The sequence below is a fragment of the Scophthalmus maximus genome, chromosome 15, assembly GCF_022379125.1.
Source record: "Scophthalmus maximus strain ysfricsl-2021 chromosome 15, ASM2237912v1, whole genome shotgun sequence".
NCBI classification, from domain to species: domain Eukaryota; kingdom Metazoa; phylum Chordata; class Actinopteri; order Pleuronectiformes; family Scophthalmidae; genus Scophthalmus; species Scophthalmus maximus.
Window position 1 is genome coordinate 14,612,314 of NC_061529.1, and position 27,177 is coordinate 14,639,490.

The 27,177-nt window shown below is 44.3% G+C and overlaps 2 protein-coding genes and 1 long non-coding RNA gene across 3 annotated transcripts; 1 reads left to right on the forward strand and 2 right to left on the reverse strand.

Moving 5' to 3' along the window:
- Nucleotides 1–1,271: 1,271 nt before the first annotated feature.
- Nucleotides 1,272–4,932, reverse strand: LOC118285879 (cell cycle control protein 50A). Its single transcript, XM_035609799.2, has 7 exons — nucleotides 4,448–4,932; nucleotides 4,007–4,126; nucleotides 3,516–3,623; nucleotides 3,345–3,432; nucleotides 3,060–3,203; nucleotides 2,763–2,972; nucleotides 1,272–2,472 (listed from the first exon to the last, which is right to left on the reverse strand). The coding sequence occupies exons 1-7, from the start codon at nucleotides 4,700–4,702 to the stop codon at nucleotides 2,279–2,281; spliced, it is 1,119 nt and encodes a 372-aa protein (XP_035465692.1). The 5' UTR covers nucleotides 4,703–4,932; the 3' UTR covers nucleotides 1,272–2,278.
- On the forward strand, nucleotides 4,660–16,146 carry LOC118285880. The gene is made up of 3 exons (XR_004785281.2): nucleotides 4,660–4,798; nucleotides 6,282–6,528; nucleotides 15,676–16,146. It is a non-coding gene; the product is annotated as an uncharacterized LOC118285880 (long non-coding RNA).
- Nucleotides 5,794–26,443, reverse strand: LOC118285878 (filamin-A-interacting protein 1). The gene is made up of 6 exons (XM_035609798.2): nucleotides 26,180–26,443; nucleotides 16,980–17,277; nucleotides 16,236–16,409; nucleotides 15,656–15,834; nucleotides 7,350–10,149; nucleotides 5,794–6,414 (listed from the first exon to the last, which is right to left on the reverse strand). The coding sequence occupies exons 2-6, from the start codon at nucleotides 17,268–17,270 to the stop codon at nucleotides 6,214–6,216; spliced, it is 3,645 nt and encodes a 1,214-aa protein (XP_035465691.1). The 5' UTR covers nucleotides 17,271–17,277; nucleotides 26,180–26,443; the 3' UTR covers nucleotides 5,794–6,213.
- Nucleotides 26,444–27,177: the final 734 nt, after the last annotated feature.

Below are 27,177 nucleotides of genomic sequence, written 5' to 3' on the forward strand. Positions count from 1 at the left end.
GGTAGAAAATGAAAAATGGGGTCTCCATAAATGTCCTACAATATATGAGTTCTACATGAAGCTTGTAGCAAATGCTACCAAACATCTGCGGCAGGAATCAGGTTTTTGAAAGTATCTTAACTTACTAAAATGTATATTTTCGTTCTTATTATTTGCAACTCTTCATCTGTACAGTGGATGAATACTGATTTGATGAGTTGATGAATTACATACAGCATCTGCATAATAATAATAACAATAACAATAATAATAATAATAAAGTAAAATGAGACAACCCTGTTTCGCTGTGCCTTCGACGGCTCCGCTCCACTGCCTGTGAAGACATGACACAAGAATTACAGATGTGACTGAGATACAGCATCGAGGAAAAACCCACAACTTCAAACAACCCTTTATGATTCATCATCAAAAAACGAGAAGAGAAGAAAGGAAAAAGAGACGTCTGAAGTGAGTCTGACTCATCCAATCTCAGATGTGAGAGGACAAACACAACACAGTGATAGTCGTTGTGTCCCTGTAGAGCAGAGTGTCCTTTAGATGGACGGGTACTTTTTTTATACTCTTCTTTATACTTTTCTTTATTTGTCTGTCAGGCTACGAAGAGGACTATATTGCGTCTGTGATGGGGGGGAAATAAACCACTCTGATGAAGCCAACTCCATCCGAAGAGACCCATCCCACTGTCTGCCTCCCCTCCTTCTCTCTGAAACAAGGCAAAGGACAATCAAATTCAAGAAACTTTTTTAACAAAAAACAGCTTCTTTCCAAAAATCTGTAACCTCTGTTCATCCCCTCTAACAAAGACTGAAATAGACTGAATTAATCATTTGTGTGTACATGTTGCAGTCTAGTCTGCTCTTTTATTGTTTGCTCTTTCATTTATTGAATCTGTTCATGCTGCTAAAGGGTTTTCCATTGTTCTCTGGGCAATGACCATTAAGATCTAACTAAAAAATATAGTTTGATAGTCAAAATGGTGACATCTGCTGGCAAATCCCCTGTACTGCATTTGTCTGAAATGAACAAAGAAGCGAATCAAAACAGAGGTCAACTTACTGCTAGTGCTGTAATGTTTGATGATTCACTGAGGTTGATATTACAAAATCTGTGGGGAAGTATTGGTAATCTGTTAATAGGTTTTTAATTTAAAATCCAGTCGCATGAGATTGTTTTTTTTATCATTAAACAGGAGACAGTAATAACATGATCAATGATAAAAGCAATAGTGATGTGATGTGCGATTGAAAAAAAAATCACAGACAACACCAACACACTGACCGAGTTGTTTAATTGGACCCTATAAACCTTATAAAAACTGACAGATTTCAAATTGTCAACAGTTAAACGGATTATTAACTGATCAACAACGCGACATGGTGACAGAAGATGAAGGGACACGAGAGGGAAAAACCCGACAAATGCGACACTTTTAAAGTGCATTGAAGTATCATTCGGTCGACATCAGAGAACGCAAGATGATTTAACACGCGAATGTAGAAACTGGTGAGTTTTTGTGCTCTAATCCTCCAGAGAATCAAGAATACTGGATATATATAGTGTTATAGGATCAGGATTCCATCATCAATAAGCATTAGATCGTATAGAAGTATTTTCAATTGTTAAATAGAGATTATGACAGGCTCAGTCTCTTTATACGACCAGTCACTGCAGAGTGTATATGACCACGCTTTTGGTACTACTTGTAATGAATATCCTATGACTCTCCGGGGGTCAAATACTTCTTCTTAAACATCAATGTTTACATTAAGAACCAGCATGCGAGCAAAAGTTCACCTCATCCTCTATTCATGTCGAAAACCAGAGGTATGTCAATGAAATATAACGGTACATTCATCAGCAGGACATATCACAGTAAATAGTTTGGACAAGAACTTGAAAAATACACACATCCTTCAATGATTAAGCTTTTTTGCAAAGCAATGCTAAAATAGACACCTTGATAATGTATAGATAAATAGAAGATTGAAAAAAAAAAAAAAAGACAGGGCCATGACAATCGCAGCAGCCGACTAGAAACTAAATGCACGGAGACGCAGGACTCGGACGTCTCGTTCGACATTTACATGTCCTACATATAAACGCAGCTTTGGATGAGACACCGAAGACACTCGTGTCCCTCCGCAAAACACGCCACAGACGTTCACAGAGACCAGTGTATTCACGCAAACAAATCAACAAGCAGTCCAGAGCGAACCCCCCCCCCCGCAAGGGGATCACCCATGCATGCAGAGACCAGGAAACGCGATCCCAGAGCCGTTTAATTTGGGATATCTGCGCTGTTGTTGCGGGTGTCGTATTTATGGTGGATGATGAGCAGCACAACGCCCAGGAAGAAGCAGATGGAGCCCACGGTGATGTAGGCGATGCCCAGGAAGGGGTTCTTCCCTCCCATCCAGGAGATGGTGCTCAGGATCATTCGCTTGCGACCGTCGAAGCTGAGCACAGGGTAATCTGATTACAAGTGGTTAAGGGAAAAAACTATTCATTTGCCCTTAATGTATTAGGTGTCAACACATTACTTAAAAGTTCCTCTACACTTTACATCTCAGTTAACGGCATGCTCATGTTTACTAATGTGAAATGCAATCGAACGTAGAAAATTCACGTGAAATGAAAGCAGCAAACTCGGTTCCACTGTCAACACAACAAATAATCTTTCTCCAAATTTTTTTACGGCCCCTTTAAGGCTACCTTTAGTTTTGATCGTGCAGTAGAGTTTCAGACCATAGTTCAAAGGATACTGTAAGAAATGTTCAAGACGTATCTGCCGCTGGGTAGAGTGGGGGTGGTGACCGCCTTCTTCTGGATGATGCGATAGAGCTTGCGAAAGGTGGGCAAAGCAGCCGTGCGCATCCACACGATGAAGTCCTCGTTGATGAAGCCGTTGTTGTCGGGATCGGACGGGTCCAAGTCATACACTGGCTTCCTCCAGTTCACCGGCTTAGATGTGCCTGAGAAAGACAAAGAAAAAGAAAAACAGGCTAGACACTGCCATGCAAGTGTATTAAATTGTTTTGAGCACAGTTTGCTGGAGTCACCTCTGAAAGCGGCAGTGAGGTTGTTGTTTCCACCGGGATTCCTGAACTTCACGTGCTTGTCTGTCCACCAGGCGATGCCCTTCTTCACCAGAGGAATTGTGTTTCTGGTGCCATTGGAATCAATGTGATACAGCTCCAGAGTGTCTGAAACACAGAAGCACTGCATTCAATACTGATGCGCTGCAAGAGCGGAAAATGAGCTTCAACTTCCGCAGGCTGATAGAGCTTTTAGTAGGAGTTTAAACAGTCAGATAAGTGTCAGGTAGTCCACCATGTCTCACTCACCATTGAAAAGGCTGTTGGCTATGGCCCCACATGGAGCAATGGCCTGTCCGTCACTCATGCGGTATGGCTCGCATTCCTTGCTGGGGTTCTATAAACAGCAGCAAAAGTTACACTGATGCAAAGGCTTTTTAAATGAAATCTTTAAAAACACTCAGGTTTTCAGGATTGTACCGTCAGAGCAGACCGGTCCCCGTACAACTGGCTGTCGTCCCTGGACTTCACGTAGCGTCTGTGGTTCTGATAGAAGTTGGATAAGCCGTAGTACATGAAGACATTGCTCTGTCGAGGAGGAGAGATTGTGTTACGGGCTGCCTTTCAAACAAAGATTACTCCCTGAAGGTAATTAGATTAAACAGAGGTTGTTTGATACCGGTGTGTCGTGTGCAACAGTAAGTGAGCTCTTTGTTAGCAATCAATAAAAAGCCTTCAGCAAGTTACTGGACAGCATATTTTAAGACGGGGATAATCGATAACAATAAAGGCTCCAAACGAACCCTGAGTTTGCTTTTCTTTGGGACTCAAAAATAGATCTTAATGGACACTCAAGTGTCAGGAGGGCGGATTGGTTGTTTTTTCCCCTTTCATCAAACAGGCCAAACCCTTATCAGATGTCAATATCGGAGCTGAAGGCATGTATTATTCACGGGGTTCCTCCGGCTCACCTCGAACGGCTGCTCCAGCGTGAAGTCCACAGAGCAGAGACACGGCGCTGTGTTGTTCCAGCTGAAGTTCCTGGCACAGCTGTAACATGGACTGTCAACGTCCACGCCGGTGTAATCGATCTGAAAAACGAGGAAGTGGATTTGTCGTTTTTATTAAAGCAGCATTATATTCAGCACAAGTAGACTTCCCTGCAGCACCACCTTTATCAAACTGTTAATCGCAGCAGCGTTGAATCGCACTGCGCTACTTTGAGCTAACGTTGTTAGCTAGCTAAAGTCGGCCAACTACTTCCGGTATCGCCTGTCAGAAATACGACGAGCTGTGGCGCGGTGTCACGCGTCGGTCTGACTCGACCGTGTGTCAACAGGTCAGCTGTCAGCGGTGTAATGACATGTGCGGTGGTGAGCGGCTGTCAAAGGACGGGCGGACGTCGCCGTTACCTCGAACTCTCTGATGTTGTTCGATGTGACGAACAGGCCGATGCCGATGGGGATGAAGATGAGCCCGATAACGAAGAAGGCGGGCAGCACGGTGCCCGCCGTCAGGATGGGCTGCCAGGCCGGTAGCCTCTGCTGCTTGAACGCCGTGTTGTCCGGCTTTTTGCTTTTCGCCGCCGCCGCCGCCGCCCCGCCGTGAGCCGGTGCGCCCGAGTGGTGGCCGTCCTCCTCCTTGGCGTTGTAGCTTGACGCCATCATGGTCGCAATCCACTCCGAGCACGGTAATCCACTTCGGTTCGACAGGCGACGGTCCCTCGGCAATGTCACACGGTGGACCACTGACACAACGTCCAGGTAAGAGGCTACAAGTGTCTAAGGTGTGGAAAAAATGTCCTCCGTCCGATTTAAATGTCTACTTGTTGTACAATTGTTTCCGTCCGACTGGCTAATCCCATCCCCAGGAAGAACCCGGAAGCGTTTGAGCCAATAGGATGTTGGAACGTAGCAGTCGCGTCATCGTAGAAAATACACACGCCCCTTCTACACACTGGTTCACTATCATCTGATTCTGAAGTTAAAAGAATAACTTTGTGCAGTTTAAACCCACGTCTAAGAAATCCCCCAGCTAATTTCAAATTTTCTTAATTTACCTGTTTAATCAGAACATCCAAGTGTCCACTATTCAAAGGTTATGTTCCTTTAGGCACCAAAAAATGTGTCCCCCCCCAAGGATAAGAGACGTGGGAATGGAATTGAGCTAAATGGAAGGCTGCCACAATGGCACAAAAAAAGTTATAATGTGGAGTTTTTCGTTTTAACAAGTTCTTTTGTTGCATCATATCAATATTTTTTTAAGTTATAATGACATATTGTCACTATATGAAATAACAACAACAGAGTTTTGCATTATAAAAAGCAAAACCTTCTTGTACAAGCAGAATAACCTTATCTAGTAATATGAATGAATGACGTGAAAAATATCTATAAAAATAATAAACTGAGCAACCATTGTTTTTTTTATTCAAAGCTAAAGATTTTACTGCTTTTAAGTCAGCAGCATTTATATATAATTGCTCAATTGTATTTTTATTCATTCTTAATTCTTAACATATAATAATGTACAATGTGTTTTTGTTGTCAATTATTTAATTGCTTTTCACGTTCTCTGCTAAGCCCTTTAATCAAAGCCTGTTGTTTTGAAATCTGTAATGCTGTAAAAGCATGACTTATGACACAGATGAAACATTCACATGCGTACAGTATCTGACCTGTTTGTCTACAAGTATACAACTGTCCCTGTCTTTGCTGGATTGTTGTGTATTTTTGTACATGAACGAGCAAGTCACACAACCCTTTGACATCATATTTATTTAAAGTTTAAGTACACATCTTTCACAGAAAAAATAAACATCATTTATATGAAAAAGAGTATTCTGGCCTGTAATGTGTCCCTATAAAATATAGCATCAAACTCACTCAACCACTCAAAGCAAGAAGCTGTTAGTAGCAGCACAGTCTGATATTTAACCAAAATGCCCATCACAATTCCCACTGTAAATACAAAGAATATGAACCCATCCATATGACAGAAATAGATAAGAGACCGACAATTACAAAAGACTTTACAAAAATAAATGGTTTACTTATTTACAAAAAATACTGAGTTGCATGGAGACATCAAAGTGAGTGTTGTCTAAATCCCGCTGGAGCACCATATATTTTGATAGTGTATATTTAAGTATTTTGTTTGTATGCTATTATCATGTCAGTCAGGCTTTTCCTCCGTTTTGTAAAGTATTGCTGTTCACACTGGATTTCTTAACTTCTATCCTCATAGTCTCAGCCCGTGACTCCAGCTTCACTCCACCAGACATCCCCAGGGATCCCAGCACAGCCTTTCCTGTCTTCAGGCTCTTGGACATTGGGATGCGGGTCAGCCCTGTGCGAGGTGGCTGGGCATCGTGCCCGGTCTGAATAGGGAGAGAGAGACAGAGTACAGTTTCTCAGGCAGGGGAATGAAGACAGGGAGCACTTGAGGGGAACATAAAGAATAAATAAAGGAAAAACCCCATAACAAGAAAAGAGTAAGAATTTCTAAACAATTTCACTGATCATATGCACTACAGGAACAGTGTAAAAGAAAAAAATGCATAATTTATCCATGCTTTCACTTGAATTCCAGTGGGTGAGCTCTTTTCCTGGCTAGGTTTCAGTGTGCTGTGACTGGTGCAAAGCTGTTTTTTGTCAGCCAGAGGGCACTGGGCCCCGCATGGCTGTTTGTGAATGTAAACACTGTGTAACAACTATAAATTACCGCATGACTCTAGCAGGGTGGCAAAATGCCACATCATTAGCTCTGCTGTTCTGAGGCCTGCCCATGAGGCCATCTCTGTCATGCTAGCCATCTGATCCACAAAGAGCAAGTTACAAGGTTCACTGATACACCAACAAAGTGTTGCTTCCTGACCCATTTCTTTCAGAGTGAAATGAAGCAGTGACTGAACTTATTTTTCAAATATAATAAAGAATATGAAGGCAGAGATCTCAAAACCCGAACATATTAATCGCCAACTTTCTGATTGCTGAGCACTCTTTAAATTAAAATTGCTTTCGTTCTGTTTTGAGCTAGTCTTAGATTTTAATGTATTTAATTTATGTACAGTAATTTTAAGGCTTTATCCAACAGCTGCATTGCTTAGCTTGAAGCGTGAGGAATCTTTCAAAAAAGTTCCTGGATCCTGATATCAAAATGTAATCACCTGTTACTATGCTTGAGACCTATCTTTGACAAGGTTTTCGTGCAGATTCACCCTTAACTTTTGAGTAATCCTGCTAACAAATAGAAAACTCAAAAAATCACATAAACCCCTTGGCGGAATTTCTAGATCCTTTAAGTAAAACTTACCATGCTTTGTGTTGTCCTGGATGTGGTGGATGTAACAGGGGAAATTGTGATGCTGCTCATGACTTTGCTCTGTGTGCTTCTGGTGGCAGTGGTGGTGATTTGGCGGGGGGAGCGTAGAACTGTCCCAGTTGATAAGGTCATTTCCCTGCTTTCCGTTGCAGAAGCCGCTGGCCTGACGACCATCTTTGGGGAGATGCTGTTGCCTAGATGAATATGGATCTTGTTATCCTCAGTCGTGGTGATGATGCTGGTGTTGTTATGGCCCTTCCGTATAGGCACTGGGACCATCTGCTTCTCCGGGGTAACCTTGAACACAGCTCTGCCCATGGTCGAGATGACCTGGGGCTCTGGGGAGGTGGATGCATCAGGCACTACAGCAGTGCTGACTGTCATAATAGAGACAGGAGACAATGGCCTACCTGAAACATTGGAGGAAGGGCGGTTGCTTTCAGGAGACTTGGCTCTAGATATAGTTGTGATGGTGACTGGAGACTTGGCTCTGTCAGGGCCCTGAGGTCCAGTGGTGGTCTTTCTCTTGGAGCTTGGCGCAGAGTAGGTGGGAATGATTGTGATTCTTGATTTAGGTTGAGATGGGTTGGGGCTGAGGGGAGCTGAGCTGGAAAAAACATCTTCAGTTGTAGGGCTGCTGATCTCAAGAGTGGCCATGTTGTTTTGATGGTCTGGTGTTACTCGGATGTGTAAATGCTGCCCTTGCTTTGGGTTAATGGTCAGTTCAGAGGGCAAAAGATCTCCATTTATGTGTAGTGGCTTTTCCAAGCTGGTCTCTTGAGTGGTGTTGTCCTTTTTCCTCATCCAGGGAATCCAGGATTTCTTCATGCCTAGGTCGCTGCCAGATGAAGGACAACGCTCAATGTTTTTTTCCGTTGGCTTCTTCAGGCACTTCTGTCTGAAATTGTTCATGATGTGATTCTCTTCTTGAACAGACTTCCTGATAAACACAGCTGGTGTATCCTCCTCCAGTGGGCCATTGGATGATGCTTCTGTCTGTACTCCAGTGGATGTCACAGCAACGTCCACCATTCTTCTCCCATTCAAGCTGGGCCTTAGTGCTCGACTATGGCGCTTTGCTATCTCCAGCTCTTTGGTGAGATGGAAAACTTCAGTGCCCATGTTCTTTGCTTTCTCTTCCTCTTCCAAGAACCTCTGCTGCAGGATGGAGTAGTCCACCTGCAGCTGAGAAAGCTGGTCTTCTTTGTGCATCAGTTCATGGATCTTCTCTTTGAGGGCAACTACATCAGAATGCAGTTCCCTGGTTTTGACCTCCTCTCTCTTGCAACGTTGTTGGAGGTCATCTTCCTGGCTTTCCTCCTCTCCTTTCTCAATTGCTTTGTTCCGCGCTATCTGATTCCTCATTTCCTCCACCTGCTGGGAAAGAATGTTGGCCTTGTCCTGCTCAGTCATGAACTTTTTCTCCAACATGTCGTACTGATCCTCCGTCTTGATCAAATCTCCTTCTACCACTTCAAGTTGTTTGAGACGATTTTTAAGACGCTCAATTTCAAAGGTTAGTTCCTTAACTTTGTTGTCTTCTCTTCTTACTGGGTCAGGCATTTTTCCCAGTTCACATTTCACTGAATTATTTAGCTTTTCTGCCTGCTCAAACCCATCTAACCTCTTTTTCATTTGGCTCACTTTAGAATTCAGATCCTTAGTTTTATCTATTTCATAAACAAGCGTATTGCTTAGCTCCCCCTTTTCTATGGTTAGAGTTTCTAGTTTGGTTTCCATTTCTGATTTTAACTTCAGGAGCTTTTTGCTTTCTTCTATCAGTTTCTCAGTCACCTCCATAACTTTGCCCTGTTCAACCTTGACCATTGTACTCAAATCCTCCTTTTTCTTCTCATCTGACTTCATTCTGTCCATTAGGGTCTTGCGTTCTTCCATCAAAGCAACTGTCAAGGACTTTAGCTTACTCAAGTCGTCCTTAAGACTCAGCTCTGATTTTTCTAACTTGAGTTCAGAAGATTCAAGCTCTTTCATACGGATCCTGAGAGCTACGACTTCATCTGAGAGCTCTTTAGACAGACTCTTTTCTGTTTCTAAAGCAGCGTGTAACTGTGCACACTCAGACTTGCTGATGCCGAATGCACCCTCAAGTTTCTCTAACTCCATCATTCTTTTCTGGAGCTTCTCCACTTCTAGCCTGAGGTCTTTACCTTTACTGTCCTCCTCTTGCAGCCCCTTTCTTAGCTCCTTACACTGGTTTTCAGTCTTGGTAATCTCCTCATCCTTTCCCTCCATTTCCAGCACCTGCTTCCGCAAGTTCTCCAACTCAGCAATCAAGTTGGAGTTGCCACAATCCCCTTTGCCAATCTTCTCCCTGAGCTCGTGCAGCTCCTCCTCAGATTTTCTCAAGGCCCTGTTGCTCTCCTCTAGCTCCTCCACTTTATGCGTAAGCCCCAAAAGTTTGGCATTGAGTTGACGGTTGTGGAGCTCCTGACTGGTCAGCTTGGCACTCATCTCCTCGTGTTGTTGGGTGAGCTTGGCAGATTTCTCTTTAAGCTCAACCTCCAGACTCAGCACCCTGTTGCCCTCCTCCTGAGCATGCTCCCTGGCTTCACTCAGTGCCTGCTCCCGCTGTTGCAGCTGTTGGCTTAGTTCCTGCACCCGCTGGGTCTGTTGGTCCATTTGCTCCAGTTGCTGCTGGCGCTCATTGACCAACATCAGGGCAAAGGACTTCAGCTTGACAAGCTCCTCTCGCACCTTGGCCAGACGTTTAGAGTGCTCCTTCTCCTTTTTAACCTGGTAGGCTTTTTCGTTGTCAAGCAACCTCTTCAGTCTAAAAAAGGAGAAAAAAGGCAAGGTCTCAGTTTGGTGTTTTATCTGTTTGTCAAAGTCAGTATATCTGTGTGTGCCATTTGTGTCATGGAAATATGAAGTATTTTATTCCTGTTAATGTTTCAGTGATGGTGAGTGATACTGTTGATTCTATTCAAACTACTTTTAGGGTCAAAGTGAAGTTATAATCTCAAAATACACCACTGTAAGACCCAAGATTCAAATCTTGATCAAACATATTTAAAGTTTTGTTCACAGAATTTCCTGAATTTTACATGACACACTCTTATATTTTTGACATGAAACTAAGTCCAATATCTGAAGTCAATTCTTTCTATCTTTAGACAAAAAGATTATTCCGTTAATATATATTTTGCAACAAAAGGAAGACCCCTATATGCAATGCTACAATGCAGAACAATCAAAAAGATCAAGAGGGAAAACTAGCATAGATCTACGCTACATCTACCAAACACTATTTTCAATGATGGGATAGAGAAGAAAACTGCTTGTGAAAGTTTAGCACTCCCTCACCTAGTGGTCTTCTTTTCTCTCAGCTTCTTTCTATGCTGCTCATGCACAGTCTCATCTCCGGCTCCAACAAAATACATGCAAAGCAGACTGAATGCAAAGCTGCATGGTCTCCTTGCACATTCACAGAGACAGTCTAGTACAAGATTCAACCAGAACGATTTGCATTGCAAAATAAACCAAATGAGTCGGCACCCGGGCAACAAGGATGCTGGTGCATATTCTACATGCATATCCTGTCGCCTCAAATGGTGTTTGCTTGACTCCTCAGTAACACACCAGATCTTTAACTTACCCACCATGGATGGTCTACAAACAAGCACCAGGCCAGTTTTGCCATTAAATGAAATCCACTCAGAATGCAAAAGAAGCAGCTTCCTTTACCACAGATCTTCCCCAGTCACATTCCAAGCATTTTATCAGGAAAATGAAAGGTGAATAAATACGTTGGAGCGTACTGTAGTGAGTGATGTCACCTAATCCATATAAGGCAGTAATGTGTGTATGAGAGAATGTGTGCTGTTCTGCTTTGGACTGTGTGAAGGGGGTGGGACCCTTGTGGGAGGAGTGTTTCCACCCCCACCACCACCAATGTTCATGCTTTTATAAAACATGGCTTGTTGGATGGAAAACAATTATGGACAGCTTTTAGTTTTCTGACGGTTTACAAATGGACTAGAAAGAATGATAATATCAACATTACTTTCAGACAAAATCTGGTTCAGTTCCAGGTTGGTGCATATTAAATTATATCTCCATTTTCCAAAGTGCACAGGATATTGCCTCTGCATAATCTCACTGGTATGACAGGCGAGAATGTCTGCTGTAGTTCTACTCGAGGGGAAACTGTACCTGAACAGAGGCTCCCTGCAAAGTTGTGATGAGAAAAACAGATATGGATGAGTTGAATGTCTCCCGTGAGGTGGAGAAGATCTGGGAGGATTGACCATGACAGTAGGTTTATGGATGACAGACTCTTGAATGAAACTGAGTGGATGAAGTTAAACATAAACCAAATCACAGTTTTCAGAAACCTAGCTCTCTGCAAACGATTTCAATTTGAAATTCTGTTGATTCTCAGTTTACTAGTGGCAGTAAACATCTCACATTGATTCATATTACTAGTAGCAGTCATTGCCAAGTAGCATTAACAAGCCAGGCATGCCTGGCTACTGTACAAAGGAGCCTTCCAGATCCCACAGAGCGGCTCTTAGAATTCATACTTACGCAGTCAGATGTCACTGACGCCTTAGAAATTGGCAATCTAAAATTACTTTCTTGCAAAGGTCAAAGTCATGATGTCAGTGGTATTTGGCACGTATGGTCAAGTAATATAAGAACTATAGTTTTGTTTAGAAATAACTAAGGATAAAGTGGCTGTGCACAGTATATCCAGTCATAAGTGGCCGATACAAATACCAGGCCATATGCCGAGAATCTATATGCTTGATTACAACAGCACATTTTCCCACTATTTTGTGTAATAAATGGATATCAGTATTTCCCCTTAGTTTTCACTGCATTTCAGATTTAAGAAAGTGTGTTTAAGAAATACAAGCCAGTTCACAGGTGTGATCTATAAGCCAGGCCTCACGTCCACAAGAGCACTTTTTTGTCATCAGCAACATCTCATCCCATGTTTCCTGGGGAATGTGCTCAGAGGCACTGCGGCCCCCCATCCGTGTGTAAGGAGGCCGAGGACTGAAGGAGACACGAAACTGCCAGAAAGCTGTCAAAACACTGCGCTGTACAGTAATGACCTTTCTTGACGGAGAAAAGGCATTAAGTGTTGAGCAAGAGCGTCAGTGATAATGTACAGTTCGCAAGACGGATGTGGTGTTAAAAGAGAGGAGGCAGAAGCGAGCGACTTCAAAAGGGTCTACACATAACTCTATGCAAGCGATCTGCCGATAGATTTTTGAATAATGTGATGTTTGTGTTGTAACGGCTCTAAAATTACAAAGGAAACAATCATTTTAGTTCACAGCGTCAGGCATTTTTCCTTTTGTGTACGTTCTTCTAAACTCGTTTCATGAATGGAAGCCATTTCTTCCGTTAATCACTACACATACCACCGGGCCAATTGCATATTTCAACGTCTTGACATATAAATTGCTCTGTTGTCTGAGAGGGTGTTAATGGCTGGTTATCAGTCAGAAACAGCTTCTTCAGGGCCCATCCGCGGCATTCCTGCAGATGTTTGGCACAAGAACTCTCTCCCTCTTCACTCTCAACCAGCTGGCTGGGTGGAGATGGCGCTGACAAGGATGAGGCGATGGCATGCTGTCAGTCGCACCTGAGAGAGTGATTGTCAAAGCAGAGCCGGACGAGGCAGATTGGTGCATGCGTCAGTGGAGGTGTTAGTGCCGACATATTTTCAGGCAAAAAAAAACATTTTCTTTGCCGCATCATATACTGTTATAGTTCAGGGACATTTTGTCCTTCTTTCTTTTGACCTTCCACAACCCTCGTTCAGACGACACTCCAGGCCACTTCCGTGACCTTTTTTCCGGCAACCCACAAAATGACGGATCTGGGCTCTGCAGGTGCTGACAGATCGAGCCCTTGCAGAGAGATCACCCCCTCTCCTCCCTCCGTGAGGTGACAGAGGCCGACCTGTGCATGAGCCAAGGAACCTCTTGGAAACTACCTGGCATTAGAAGGAGGTCAAGTCTTCATCGCATGCAAACGCAAGGGATCAAGTGAAAGCAAAGTGTCCGTTCATGATGCATTATTTGTGCCATATGCTCCCAACCCCGTTTATGAGTTTTTATCATTAGCCCATTTTTTTTTAATAAGCGGCTTGGCTCTAGGAACGGCGATATCAGTTCAACACACTCAAATATCTCAACACCAATTGTATGGATTGCTGTGAAATTTTCGAAAGACACTCACGCCCCCCTCGGTATGGATATAAAGCAGCACCATGTCAAAACATACAGCCTCACAGAGCTGTTTTCGTGTTTGTCCCCTCAGCTTCCTAAAAGCCCACCTGAACTGTCACAAGTACTTTGGCCGAGGCGGTAGACTGCGCAAATTTGCCTGCACATCAAAGTGAAAAAACCAAAAGCTTAATTTTCCTCCTGTGATTTTATTTCGATTCCACCTCTCTGCACATTTTGCTTCGGGATAGACGTGTTTTGAAGTAAAGGTAAATAGAACCGTCAGTCAAGTCAGATCCTCAAAAGAACGTCTGTGTGCTCACCCTCGCAGAACCTAAATGGTAGCAGTTGCAGACGCAAGATGAATTCCTTAAACGGTTTTGTTTAAATCATAAAATGACTGATTTACAATCAAGAGAAAATTCTCTTTGGAAATGTTTTGAATCACGACTCCCCACTGAGGTCGGCTGCTCGTTTCCCCAACGCTCTCCCTCAGTGTCTGATGGCAACTCGGCTGTCATGACTGTGATTTAGCTTCCGTGGTCTGTTTCCTGTGTCCTGCAGTAAAAGCCAGCGGTATAGACTGTGTGTGTGTGTGTGTGTGTGTGTGTGTGTGTGTGTGTGTGTGTGTGTGTGTGTGTGTGTGTGTGTGTGTGTGTGTGTGTGTGTGTGTGTGTGTGTGTGTGTGTGTGTGTGTGTGTGTGTGTGTGTGTGTGTGTGTGTGTGTGTGTGTGGTGTGTGTGGTGTGTGTGTGTGTGTGTGTGTGTGTGTGTGTGTGTGTCGGCTGGGTCAGTGCTGCGAGCGAGCTGTTTGAAGTTTTGGACAGTTCATGAAATGCAGCGTGTAAGTGTTCTCAAGTCTGCTTCGCATTTGACCGGCCCTGCTACACTACACGGTGCAATACTGCCGCCCGCTCTGTTGCTCGTTCAAGTCTGTTTGGCAAACGGTAAACGCGGAGAGAGCCACATATTAACTTACATTAGTCCAATCAATGCACACAATGAGGCCCCGTCTGTCAGGGCCATTGTGTGAGAGTGGGCAGTGATGTGTTATGGGAGTCGCAACGCAATACATTCCTCGACAAGCGACATCCAATTGAGCTCTTTCATCCGTGAGGACTTTTAATTAGTCGGGCCTCCTCTCTCACAGACAGTCAGCGCACATGCACGCCGACCGGCCTTGTTTCATCTCTGCGCGGCCCTCTACACACACGAGATGGAACCATCCCCGCTGTGAAGCTGCGGAGGGCGTATATACGGCTCCTCTCTTATCCAACCTCTCATCCCCCATCCCCCTCGTGACCAGCATGCCAGGTCTCAACCTCGGTGATGACTTCATTTCACAGATGATGTCATGGGAGATTCGCTCCTCTGAGAATTGCCCTTTATCACTTCACTTGTCTTCCCTCCCCCCAGTGGCTTCGTCTCGTCGCCTCTCTCTGTCCCTCCCCCCCCTGCCCTCAAACTACAGGCCCCTCCCTGTCAAAGGAAGGTATGTGAGGTTATCACTTAACCAGTAACCAGCTTCCCTGTCCTCACCCCCCCTCTCTCGTGTTTCACCTAGTTGATGAGGCCATCTTCACATATTCTGATGCATTCCTTCAACCCACTTCACTTTATATGTTCCACACTGGTTTTATAAAACCATGTTGGCTCTCTCAATCAAATTTTCATTTTCTCCTTCCTCTCCCTCGCCAATCTTCTCCTCCCCTACTGCTTTCACCTGCTTCTCCTTCCACTGTCTTGCAGTTTTCCATATGCAAAACATATTCCTTTTGTGTTACTGCTGGTGCTTGTATTATGTTATTTATATAATATATATAGTTATGATATCATTTATAAGGTATATGAAAAAGTGATCTTCATATATTAACAATCCATGATGAAAATGTATGTCAACAATAAGTGATTTTTCTGTATTACACTTTTTTCTCTCTCAGTGTATAGAAATCAGTTTTCTTCCTTTTCTTGCCTCAGTAAAAGTTGCCTTAAAAGTTTGTGCTCTCCTAAGATATTAGATACTATAATTCAAATAATAAGTAAATACCATGTTAGCAGTTCTAAGCCCCAGTTCCCACAGTCCTCTCATCCTCACCTCTCTCTCTCCTGCTCCAGGAGGTTGGTGAAGTCGTCGCTCTTGTTCATGTAGTCGACGTGCTTGCGTTTCTCCGTGACCAGCTCCTGAACGGTGCGACGGTGGCACTTTTCGGCGAGCAGCAACTGGCCCAGCATCCGCCCGTACGTGTCCCTGTGCTTCTCCTGCAGACGATCCAGCTGACGCACACAGACACAGGAAAATGTCTGAGGTGTAATATGCAAAACACTTTTGTGAAAGATATTTCACATTAACCTCTTCCCCTTTGAAAATATCTGCACAGCTAACTGCAATGTAACTGACAAAGAAAGCCTTTTCTTTTAATTCCAACATATTTTTGGCTTAACTTTTGACTTTTACAATTACCAACACTTTCTCATATATTTTCAGAGCTCAGATCTCTTCATTAATGTTTCTCTCATCACTTCACTGTAACTGTCTTTTGTGGTTTTACCTGCCTTCGCGACCCAGTAATAAAAAATGTAAACATTCTTCATCATCCCCTCAGAGTTTGACTCATTGGAAGATGTGTTAACGCTGACAACACAAGCAGTGCCGTTACTCCGAGTTGCCGACTGACCTCAGCCAAAGGCTGTTGGTGGACGCTGTGGTTGTGCGGCTCAGTGCCGGCGATGAAGCCGTCTCTCTGCAGGGCCTGCAGGGCCGAGTTGGGGACCGCAGAGCCGTACCGTGATTCCAGGGCCTCGGGCACAGTCTGTTTGGACTTCAGCATGCCGATTACATCCTCTCTGGCCTGAAATGACATGGACATATAAAGACATGTAAATATTATAGCACGCAGGTTTTCAAAGTTTGAGAGTGTGGGCATAAATAGAGTAATTTTGCTAGTTGACACAACTTCGGACTACATCAAAATATAAGGACCATTCTAATGTATTTTTTTAGTGTCTGACTCTTATTTAATATCATATTAGCAATATTCCCTAATATTGCTAATGTAATATGTTTCCCCTTCCATTCACTGAGCCTCCACTGAAGCAGTACCCCCCTGAGAAGGCCCGCCTCCCTCTTTGAAAACCTCCCGTACAGCATATTGGCTTGAGGAGGAGCAGTGTGTGTTCACTCCAGGCATGAGTGGCATGCTAAACTGTTTTCAACCACAAGATGAAGCTATTGTGCAAAAAAACTGCAATTTAACTCAATCCCCAGCCTGCATTATGCACTTTCCATTCAAACAGACTTTGTATTCATCCACAGAGCCTTCCACAGCTGTGTTCTCTTCCCCCTCATCACTGCGCTTAGCCTGCATATAACACAGGTCAAAGGTCAATGGTCAAATGACATGAGGAAACATCGAACCCACCTGAACTTCCCCTTCCATGATCCCCAGCAGTTTCAGCAGGCCCTCTTTGGACAGATCCATGATGTCCCTTGACTTCTCACCGGCCTCAGAGGAATCAAACAGTAGCTTCTCTTTGTCAGTGATCACCTCGACCTCCACCTTATCCTCCCCGCTGTCGTTCTGCTGAACTTTGACCTTCAGGCTCTTCACAGGCAAACCCACTTCCTGTTCTGGTCCGATGTCATGGTCGTCCTGTGGAAGCCCAAGGACCCCATTGGCCGTGTTCTCTACCCCGCTGCTTTTCGAGCGCATCTTCTACCTGCAACAAGGCCAGAAAAGAGATTTTTTTTTTTTTAATTTTTTTGGCACAGTTCGTCTCGCTACATCCCCATTCGTGATCACACAACGTACGTTTCAGTTGAAAGTTCGACCCCCTGAAAATCTGTCCACTGTAATATTTCAGATTGTGTTTAAATTGCGTGGTCACAGTTTACAACTTCAGCCTTCATTACTTTTCCTCATATCCTAACTCCCCACGCGCTGTCTTACTCACCCACTTTATTCAAACGCCCTCACTCAAGCAAAAACACACTGTATACATACAAAATTACAATTGGATGATATTGTAATGTGCGTCTATGTGTGTCTGTGCGTGTATTCACGTGCTCTGTGGGGGTGTGTGCATTCCTGACACACGTCCCGTTCTCTCACAAGGGGTTGTGTGTTGACGACCGGGAGGCACATTTGCAGCACTCCTGGGCGCTCTAACCTTCTCTGCTGACGTTAAAAGTCGGACTCAAGCATTTTATCCAGATCCTGAAAATAAAACTGCTGTTGACAGACTCTAAATTCAATGCTTCTACATTAATCACTTATAACATCATAGGTTCCATTGAGCTGCCCTGTAGCATACAGTCTGAGCACACAGTGAGCTGGGAGAACAACACTACAGCAGTGCATATGTACTGTTCACTTATATCAGTGGTTCAAATATGTAAATATATATATATAAATCAATAAGTAAATGTGAAGGACCATACAGCCGAACAGGATGAGCTCAACTACCTCTCACCATATATCATGTTCCCAATGTGTTAATTTCTCTGAATCTGTTCTTTAACACGATTCATTTTACAAATGTGGATAATTTTAAACATGTATACAATTGATAAATTCAGTTAAACTGTTTATCCATACTGACTCTTTAAACTGTGTGTACTTTTCCCCCATTGTTTATAAATTACTTCTAGATCATCGTTTTTTATTACATCTGTCCATTAACTTTTGCAAACTATTTTAAGTGCACCGCTCGCCTGATAACTGGTTTTCATGTACTCTTAGTGGCGAATATTACAGGTGATGCAGGTGAGTGGGAGGTGTGTGTCAGCTTCTCATGGCAGAGTTCGCAAAAACTCACATACATACATACATACATACTTTCAGCTGCACTATCTTAAAGTCTGAACATGTTTCCTCTGGTAATTGTGAAAACACCCAGTGGGGTACAAGTATCACGGGCTCTGAGAATCACTGCACTAAAGGTTGCAGGGTAGGTCAATAGGCCGAAGGTACATGCTTGCATCCTTTTTTTGGGAGTGTATCGGTTAGTTTGTTTGTGTGTGCGTGTGTGTGCAAACTCAAAACAGGAGCCTTGAGACACATCGATTTCAGATATGACATCAACAACAGCGCCTATTAATTGCAAACAGAGACACACCCCCGCGGCCCCTAAAATCCCCTCCATAGCACCCCGGTGATGTCATCGCACCCCTCACCCCTCTGAATCACGCATTGAGACATCCTGCGGAAGTTCCCAGAAAATGCGCAGAATCTGGGATCAGTCTGCCTATGTGATAAAAGGGAACTGGCTGTTAAAGAGGAGGAATGGGACTTTCTGCATGCCTTGTCGAGAGGCTTGAAAGCGAGTCTATCAAAGGTTGTGGTTCGCATGGAGAGAAAAAAAATGTTTATCTTCTTCTGTAATAGCAGTCTGCAAGGACTGCAGGGGATTCTAATGATGCTTGAAACCAGCCTCTTTGAATCCCACCTGTTTCCAGGGGGAAAAAAGACGTGAGCAGACGCCAGGGAAGGGTGAAAGATAACACTCGCGGCATCTCTTGGTTCAACCGAAAAAGAAAGAGTCAAATCTGAGAAGCCAACACATTAGGTATACATTCCTCAACTCAGATCAGGGAGTTCAGTGAGTGCAAACGGGTTCTGAGCCGATCTGGTTGTTAGCTGGGGCTTAATTGCGGTGCCCTCTTTCCTGTCCATAACTATTAGTTTCAGCGGTGGGCTCGCTATCGCCCGAGTCGACTGTTGTCGTAATTTTCATGCCACCATTCAAGCAGTGCCAGGGAGTCAGGGGGTGGGTGGTATTAACACGGGCACCAGCGGGGGCATGGGGGTGATGAAACGTAGAAACATGCTGTAAACGACTCCGACTGAGCAACTGCTGACAAGACGGTTGAGTTGGGCCCTCGTTGGTTTATTTTTAAATTCTGGGCTGTTGCCATTACAATTTCAGAGAGAAGCTACTGTAACGGCTCGCCTCATTTTTCCGGGGTCACTCCCGTTCAGCGGGGCAAACAGGACAGTTGAGAGCTTCGTGGATATAAACATTTAGTTCAGAGGGTCTGAACTTTTGGCAAAAGGTATTTTCACTGTTGTACTTGTATATCTATATGGCCTAAGGAAATCAGTTTATTTTTCCCATCAACACCCTTACATTGCATTTGGTCATGAATAAATAAATCAATTGAACAGATATATCATTCACTTCTTTATATCCTGCTAATATCCGCTGAATATTCATCCACCTCATAGCTCTGTTTTACCGTCTCCACCAACTCCAGAGGGAAATATCCATCTCTAACTGCTCCGCTGCTTTCACTAGCCAGTCGAAAACCCTTTTCTGGGTGCTGTTCGATGCTGGGCAGGTAGTACACCGTCGCTGTCTGGAACTTTTCACGTGTAGACATTTACTCGTCGCGGCTGAAATCGAGAGTTAATAAGAAACTAACTTTGCTGGCAGTGGAAACAAAACAATGAGCCTTTTTCCCCCATGCCTTTTCATCATATGGACTCAACTATACATGTTCAACCTCCCTGACCTGCACATATTGACAACATTTCATACAGGACATTTCCTGGCTGGACAGCTGTAGGAGATGGGATTAATCACTCTCAGTTTCATGGGCTCTATTGATGACCAGATTTCGTTTGACAGACATCGAAGTCTGTCTGTCGTCAAAATCCACTGATAACAACTCTTGGCATCAATATGTCGTCTTCACTGTTTGATCCACCTTGACCCGGTCCCCGCCGTCTTGATTGTAGTGAATTCTGCAGAGCAACAAATGGGGATTCCTGAGCCACGCGGCCTCGCATTCCAGTCTGACATGCAACGTTCCCAGTTGTCTTTATGGAAAATGAAGGCGTGCAGGGAGACAATCTGAGCTCCGCGCCTATATCCGCCACAATGCCCACACACTCGTGGCATCTAAACCATCGGCACAATGTGACTGCCCAGCATTGAATACCTCGATGCCTTCTAACACGAAAGGGAGGCCTAATACCTGGCGAGACCCCAGTCAAGGCCTAAGCCTAAATTTAAAGCAGGACCCTAAATCTATCCCAGGGTTTGGGCTAGTCCAGCTGTCACATCACATATATGAGTATTTATAGGCCTCGCCGAAACATGTGCCTCCATTCCAAAGTGTGGAAAAATGGGGCTATAAAATTTTGTCATTGGTCAGCATGTAACATGTGTCAGACAGCTTTCATGCCTTCAGTGACAGACTTAGAGTTGAGACTATCTGTCTTTTATTAATCGATTTGTCAATCAACAGAAGATTCATCTGCAACAATTTTGGTGATTGATCAAGTGTTTGGATTATTTAATCGAGCAAAAAACTGCAAATATTAACTGGCTTCGGCTTCTCAAATTTGAAGATTAAGTGTTTGTTGCAATGTTGTGGACTGGAAGACTTCAACTGCACAAATGAAGGACTAATGTTCAATTGTGCATATACAGTAGTCTTAAAATGAACTCTGTGTGTTTTATGTACAGATATATAAGTTACACAGCTGTACAATACTACATATAATAAAAAATACTGTAAGCATGATGAGGTCTGGTATCTCTAGTTCATGTCTGTGATGTTCATGTGGAGGGAAAAAGTGAAGAAGGGGAAGAGGTCAGGACTTATTAATCTGGCATGTCTTCAAATTCATTTGCCAAAGATGGAAGATGAGAACAGCAGCTGAAATAATGTAAGAACGCACCACGGGAAAAATGATTACTTTGATTTATCGAGCGTCGACATTTTCACACCACAGCCCTAATGCGACCAAACAAGGTGTTAGAAGAGTTTCCTCGCATGCGAGCGTTTTGGCAACTTGCTCTGCCAGAGGACACTGATAAAAGTGCAGCACACTTGAGAAGCTCTTCCGTCCGTAGAAGAAAAACACACAGGGCCGCCAATATATGGGAATTTCAATCAAAACTGTAGCTGTGGATGAGATTCGCAAAGCTGTGAGACAATCCATCTGATATTAAAAGTTATCGCGAGCCCCTATTTCCCATGCGAGGGTCCTGTTCCAGGATCATGAAATGCTCTGCGACTTCTAGGGTCAGTCATGGTCGGGGAAAATAAAGATGCTGCTGACAGCAAGGGATGGCAAGCATACACTGTCCTGATATCAACTCAGACCTGTACACATTCCTCTGTGATTTAACTTTTCAGGAATTTCTTGACCAGTAATACCAGATTGAACCGTCAAAGAGCATCCATGGACAAAACGAAAGAATTTGCAGCTTGTCTTACAGTGATGACGGCTTCTATAAATACCTCATAGCAACAATAACTGGAACATGACATAGCACACTGGAACAAAATGTCAGCATAGGTGGTGGGTCCCAACTTCGTAGCAAATCTTCCTGATGTCAAATGAACCTGATCCTCTCACTGGAGACTGCTGTGGCTTCAGCAGTTCAGGTTTCACTAATGAGCAAACTAGGAGGAATTTTGGTACTTGTCTATATGCAGTCACTCACACTACTTACTCACTTGCTTGTAAGGGACAAACAATCATCCTTTTTGCATCATAAAAAAACTCTTCTCGGGTGCTTCCTGAATCAGTGACTTATAAATGATGACACATTCATGACAGTTGTGCTGATTGCAGTTTGTCACAAATTCACTCTGAGTCTTTGATGAAGTCACGTAGTCCCTGTCTGAAGCCACAATTGGGTCATGCACTATGAACATCGGAGTGTGTGTGTGTGTGAGTGGGAGACACTGGTGGAGATTATTCAGTCACACAACATGTAAACCGCCCCTCGTTCTTACAGCGCCACTCTGTCACCGAGCGTATGGATTGCTGCGGCTGCTGGAACACATGACTCACAACTCCATCTCTCAAAATTAGTCGTGGGCCTACATAATGGGAAACATGAACACATCCGTTATTTCCAAGAGTTAAACACGTAAAAGTTGTAGCTTCAAAATAAAGGAGTGGTTCCCATGGCAACAGCATCTATTCAATCTATTGAAAAGTGACTTGCGAAGATCCTTAACGGCATGAGTGGATATCATCTTTACAGCATGCAGATCGAGGAGGAGATCGAGTTCTGGCTGGCCTATGAATGGAAACCGCAGTGCAACATATGGACGAAACAGACAGAGATATGGTCCAACGTCATGGGCCGTTTGTCTGAACTCTCTCTTGTCCGAACGTCTACATGATCAGAATTCCACTGACTGAACTTCCTGTGTTAGCTCCACAAATCCTATGTTGCCTCGCAGATAGAACTGAGATTGTGCGACTATCTTTTTTTTATAGAGGTATAAAAGAGAAAATATAGTTATTTCACAGATTACCAGTCGGACATTCATGTTCCTCTCATGATGATTTGTAATTGGTGATTTCCTCTTCTACTGCTGTTATGAGGTCATAAAAACGTTCACTTCAAATCCATTGGTTTCTGGTTTCAATACCTGCAAAACTACCTTTATATTCCCATCCTACATTGTCGTTCTCTGTGTTTACTTCTCCAGTAAATAGTAAGCATGCTGGTTGATGATGAACATGTTCCTGTGTTCATGTTAGCATGCTTACATTAGCATTTAGCACAGAGCGCTTTTCTCGGCCTGTTTGTTAGCACGACGTGCTAGACGTGTGTCTTTGTCAGCTAGTTTCTGACCTCTTTATAGCACCCCGGAGGCCTGGAAATTCAGTCTTAAAGCAAGCTGTTGGTCAGCTAGTAAAAAAAATTGCGCTTGGAATGATAATGTTATACCAGAGCCTTAAAGGACTAAGCTTTCTGTACAATTTCAAACCCATAACCACCAGTTCACGTTTGAGTTTTGAAGGTGAGCGCTTGCATTGTTTTGGCGTTGGTATTGTGATCTGGTCTTGTTTACCTTTTCACACAGGACAAAAACTAGTTATCATAGAAACAATGAAGTGCATTGTTGAGGGTGGGACAACAATAAAGTAGAATTGAGTGGGAGAACTCGGTAACAGTTGTGTGAAATTACAGTGTGGTGTTCAATCCTCCGCACAATGTAACAATCGACCGCAGAGGCCAATGATCCCCGTGCTTTCAGAAAATATACGCTGGTTCACTTTCTCCAACTCAGCGACACACTGGACAGATGAGGTCTCTGGGTGGCTGTCACCATCACGCGCCAGTTTGCTGGAAGAGTCGTGATTATGTCATCCCCCGCAGAAGAAAAGAAAAACACAGACGAGAGAAGAAAAAGCATGGGTTGGATAGAAAGGGTGGGAATATTTCCCTCTTGCGGAATTTCCCTTGCGTTAAAAACAAAGAAAGTTGGCCAGAAATATATCATATATGGAAAATACTTGTTAGCCTATGCGCTTTGACCAACCTGAAACATTTGCAACACACAGAATATTCCTGCATGTGAACTTTCGTAAATGACCTTAGTCATTTTAATATTACAAGAACCAATTAACTACACATCCACTGTTTATAGCCAGTATCCCTTGTCATCTTGCAAGCTACGTATCAAATGATCTTGAGAAGATCTTGGGTTGCTATGGAGTTTAAGGACTTATTTTTAAACCCACGAGAGCATGAGTTATTTGCGCCGCAGTTCTGCGAAACATCCCAATGTGTCTAAACTGCATTTTTGGAATTCAAGACCAGAGGCCTGTATATGACTGGAGCTGTGCATATCAGTGACAGCTGTTGTTGAGGCCCACCAGACGTATGGGGAAGACACCGACCACGCAGCGATGAGGTCCACCTCCCATTATATCGTGTTTCGGTGCATTTATATAGAGATATCCTCAAATGGTGTAGCATATACAGTATGTACACCCGGATACCTGCATACAACACACAGGCACAGACACATATGCATAAAGGAAGGGGGTCACAGATGTCAACGAATAGTGAAATAAATGCTTAACACTGAGAGGAACAAATAATCCTTTACATTATTAGCTCATTCTTGCAACTCTTAAGAGGCCAAATTAGATTTTTTTATTATTATCTGCTTATCTGCAGTGCACACGGAAAACACATTACTTCTTATCTTGAGACACAATATAATAATAAATCACGAATATTGAATTGACGTTGTAATTAAATACTGCGTCTACTGCACTGCAACAGAGAGAAAGCTCTAGAGATACTGCTACACCTCACAGTTTAACTATGTCCCTTTCTGCGTGAGTAACAAGTCAAGTGACCCTGAGCTATAGTCATGGCATGAGGTAAGCCGCTGACACATTTAGCGCATCTCGAATCAATGCTGCTTTGGCAAACGCCCATGCAGAGCCAGCCCGGTTTCAGTTTAAACAGGGTCTACGATATTGTTTTACACTGCGACTAATTCATTCACAAGCTGAGATTGATGGCCTCCCAGTCAACAGTCACATATCACGACTTGGTCAAGAGGCTATCACGCTGACTGAGCGCCACAGACCTTGCAGGGCATGTGCCGAGCGAGAGAGGATGTGCTCAGATAAAGCTGGAACACGTACAAAAATGTTAATGAGTAATATCTCCGCAGCAGCTCTCTTTGTCCTGTTTGGGCGGTGATATCACCGAGTGCACAAGAGGCCACATCAGCTGGACAGGGTGGGAGGCAGCGAGAGAGGAAGGGGTGAGGTTGCTCGGAGCCCCGGGACACTGACAGCGGCTTAAGCCACACCTGCACTACATTCCCCTTCTGTGAGTGAGATACATTTCACATTTCTTTTTGCTGAGGCAAGGTGATGTGCGCCTTGACGAATGGACGGCGGCTAGCTGGAGCCATGTGTCTCCTCCGAAAAGGCCGATGACCTCATGCGGAGGCAATGGAATTCGATTCTGGCGTCACTACAAACCATAAATATTCCGGATGAAAGATGTGGTCCTGCTGCAGCCTCCTGAATGCCTCCTAATGTCAAGCAGCGGAGTGCATCTCTGCACCCTGCGCACTGTATTTGGCGTGTGCACTGAGAGCAAAAGTGAGAGCTACATGACGCTGCAGAGGTGTTGGGAGTTGGCGGATGTGGGAGACGATGAGGACAAAGGTTACATGTGTGCGCAAGTGCATGTGATGACTAAACATGACCCAACCTACAAGCGTAGTATCATTTTATCTCTGTGCACCACGCACGCCTGTTGTCTGCAGACGTCGTGGGTTTCTCTTCCCACGTGCAAAGCCCAAAAGCCTTCACACTGAACCGTCTTATTGATTCATACAGCGATATCAAATGTAATCCGCAGAAAAATGTTTGATTCATAACACTGTCTTTTATGTGTTCGTGTCACAATGCCAGATCTGTATTGCCGCTGACGGCACTCAGAGCAGACGCTTGTTTTCCCGTGAGTGAGTAATTAATTCAACATGTGGAAAGCCACACTATTTGAATGTATTAACGCGGGCTGAATTAATCACACACGTCGGGGAAGAGTTGTTCCATTCATGTGGCTCAAACGCAGCTGGAGTGAGGCCAACAGGTCGGATTCCGTTTGGATCCATATAAACCGATGGCAGTCCAGCAGCAGCAGCAGCAGCAGCAGCAGCAGCAGCAGCACCTGTACCTGAGCGCCTCTTCCATGTGTTTCTCTCTGAAAGGAGCCCAGCTGATGAATCCTGCTCTGCCAGAAGCACACTGTTGCACACTAGTGCAAGAAGGCCAAAAAACGGATCATTATCGGGAGGGGGGGAAACCCCCGGGAGAAGCTGACTCACCTGCTGTTGTGCTGTCCCCAGGTTTAAGCAATTAGTCGCCACACCGAGTAATCCAAGAAATAAAACAGGGAAGGAGTCAAGTATCCACTAATATCCTCAGGCCTGCTTGGTGTCTGCTACTGAGTGGAGCCAAGAGCCATCTCCAGCTCTGCTCTCTCTCTCTCTCTCTCTCTCTCTCTCTCTCTCCGTCTTCTCTCAGTTCCTCAGGTCAGGGAGGGAATGGTAGAGAACACTAACAGACCACTGTAACTTCCCTCTCTCTCTCTCTCTCTCTCTCTCTCACCCTCCCTCCCTCCCTCTTTCACTCCCACAGCCTATCCAGTTTTGCTCCGCAAAGCGCTCTATAAAACACACCTCTCGTTCTTCCTTCCCCGGCGCTCTCCCTTCCAGGGGCCAGTTGGAGAGTGTGTGAGAACAAAAGGCAGAAGGGGGTGAAGGGGGTAAAGGCAGGCACTGCTCTGTTCCGCTCCCCCTCAGCAGGTTGAAAGGGCCCGTCGCCCGGTGAGGGGAAGGGCAGAGGTGTTTTCTGAGATGTCCTCTGTCACGGGGCCAGACCGCTTCGTTCAGCTGCACACCTCATTTCCCCTCCCGACACTTTTTGACCAGAGTCACACAGAGACTAAAAGCGTAGCTCTATATTTAACTCGTCCACTCCTGCCAACATGGGTGCTGTTGGCAGCTGAGGCTAGCTGAATGCTGGAGGGTTTGGCTGGCCTTGCCACAGTGCTAATTCTCCCCGTTGACCCCTGGTGACAGCTGAACCCCGCCGTGCCATTTTCCCATGCCGGGAAAGTCCGGTGAGAGCAGCCATCCCAAGCCCTATAGTGGTCCAAGGAACCACCAATTGCTGACTTAGGAAGGGGTGAGTGTGGCCAAATTCCCCAGGACTTTGGAAGCTGGACTGCCTTCCTGGCCCTGCTCAGAGAAAACAATCTAAATCGGGACGGGGAGCTAAATCTGAGGTACAGTGATCGTGCTCTGCATCAATTGAAATTGTT

Bases quoted from the DNA above. Each gene is read 5' to 3' on its own strand.
- LOC118285878 (XM_035609798.2), bottom strand. From the start codon at position 17,270: ATGCGCTCGAAAAGCAGCGGGGTAGAGAACACGGCCAATGGGGTCCTT. The intron at 16,410-16,979 runs GTGGGTTCGATG...ATGTCATTTCAG, and splicing joins TCATGGAAGGGGAAGTTCAG to GCCAGAGAGGATGTAATCGG. The intron at 10,150-15,655 runs GTGAGGATGAGA...CTCCTTTTTTAG, and splicing joins CTGGAGCAGGAGAGAGAGAG to ACTGAAGAGGTTGCTTGACA.
- LOC118285879 (XM_035609799.2), bottom strand. From the start codon at position 4,702: ATGATGGCGTCAAGCTACAACGCCAAGGAGGAGGACGGCCACCACTCG. The intron at 3,624-4,006 runs GTGAGCCGGAGG...CCTCCTCGACAG, and splicing joins CGCTGGAGCAGCCGTTCGAG to AGCAATGTCTTCATGTACTA. The intron at 3,433-3,515 runs GTACAATCCTGA...TGCTGTTTATAG, and splicing joins GGGACCGGTCTGCTCTGACG to AACCCCAGCAAGGAATGCGA.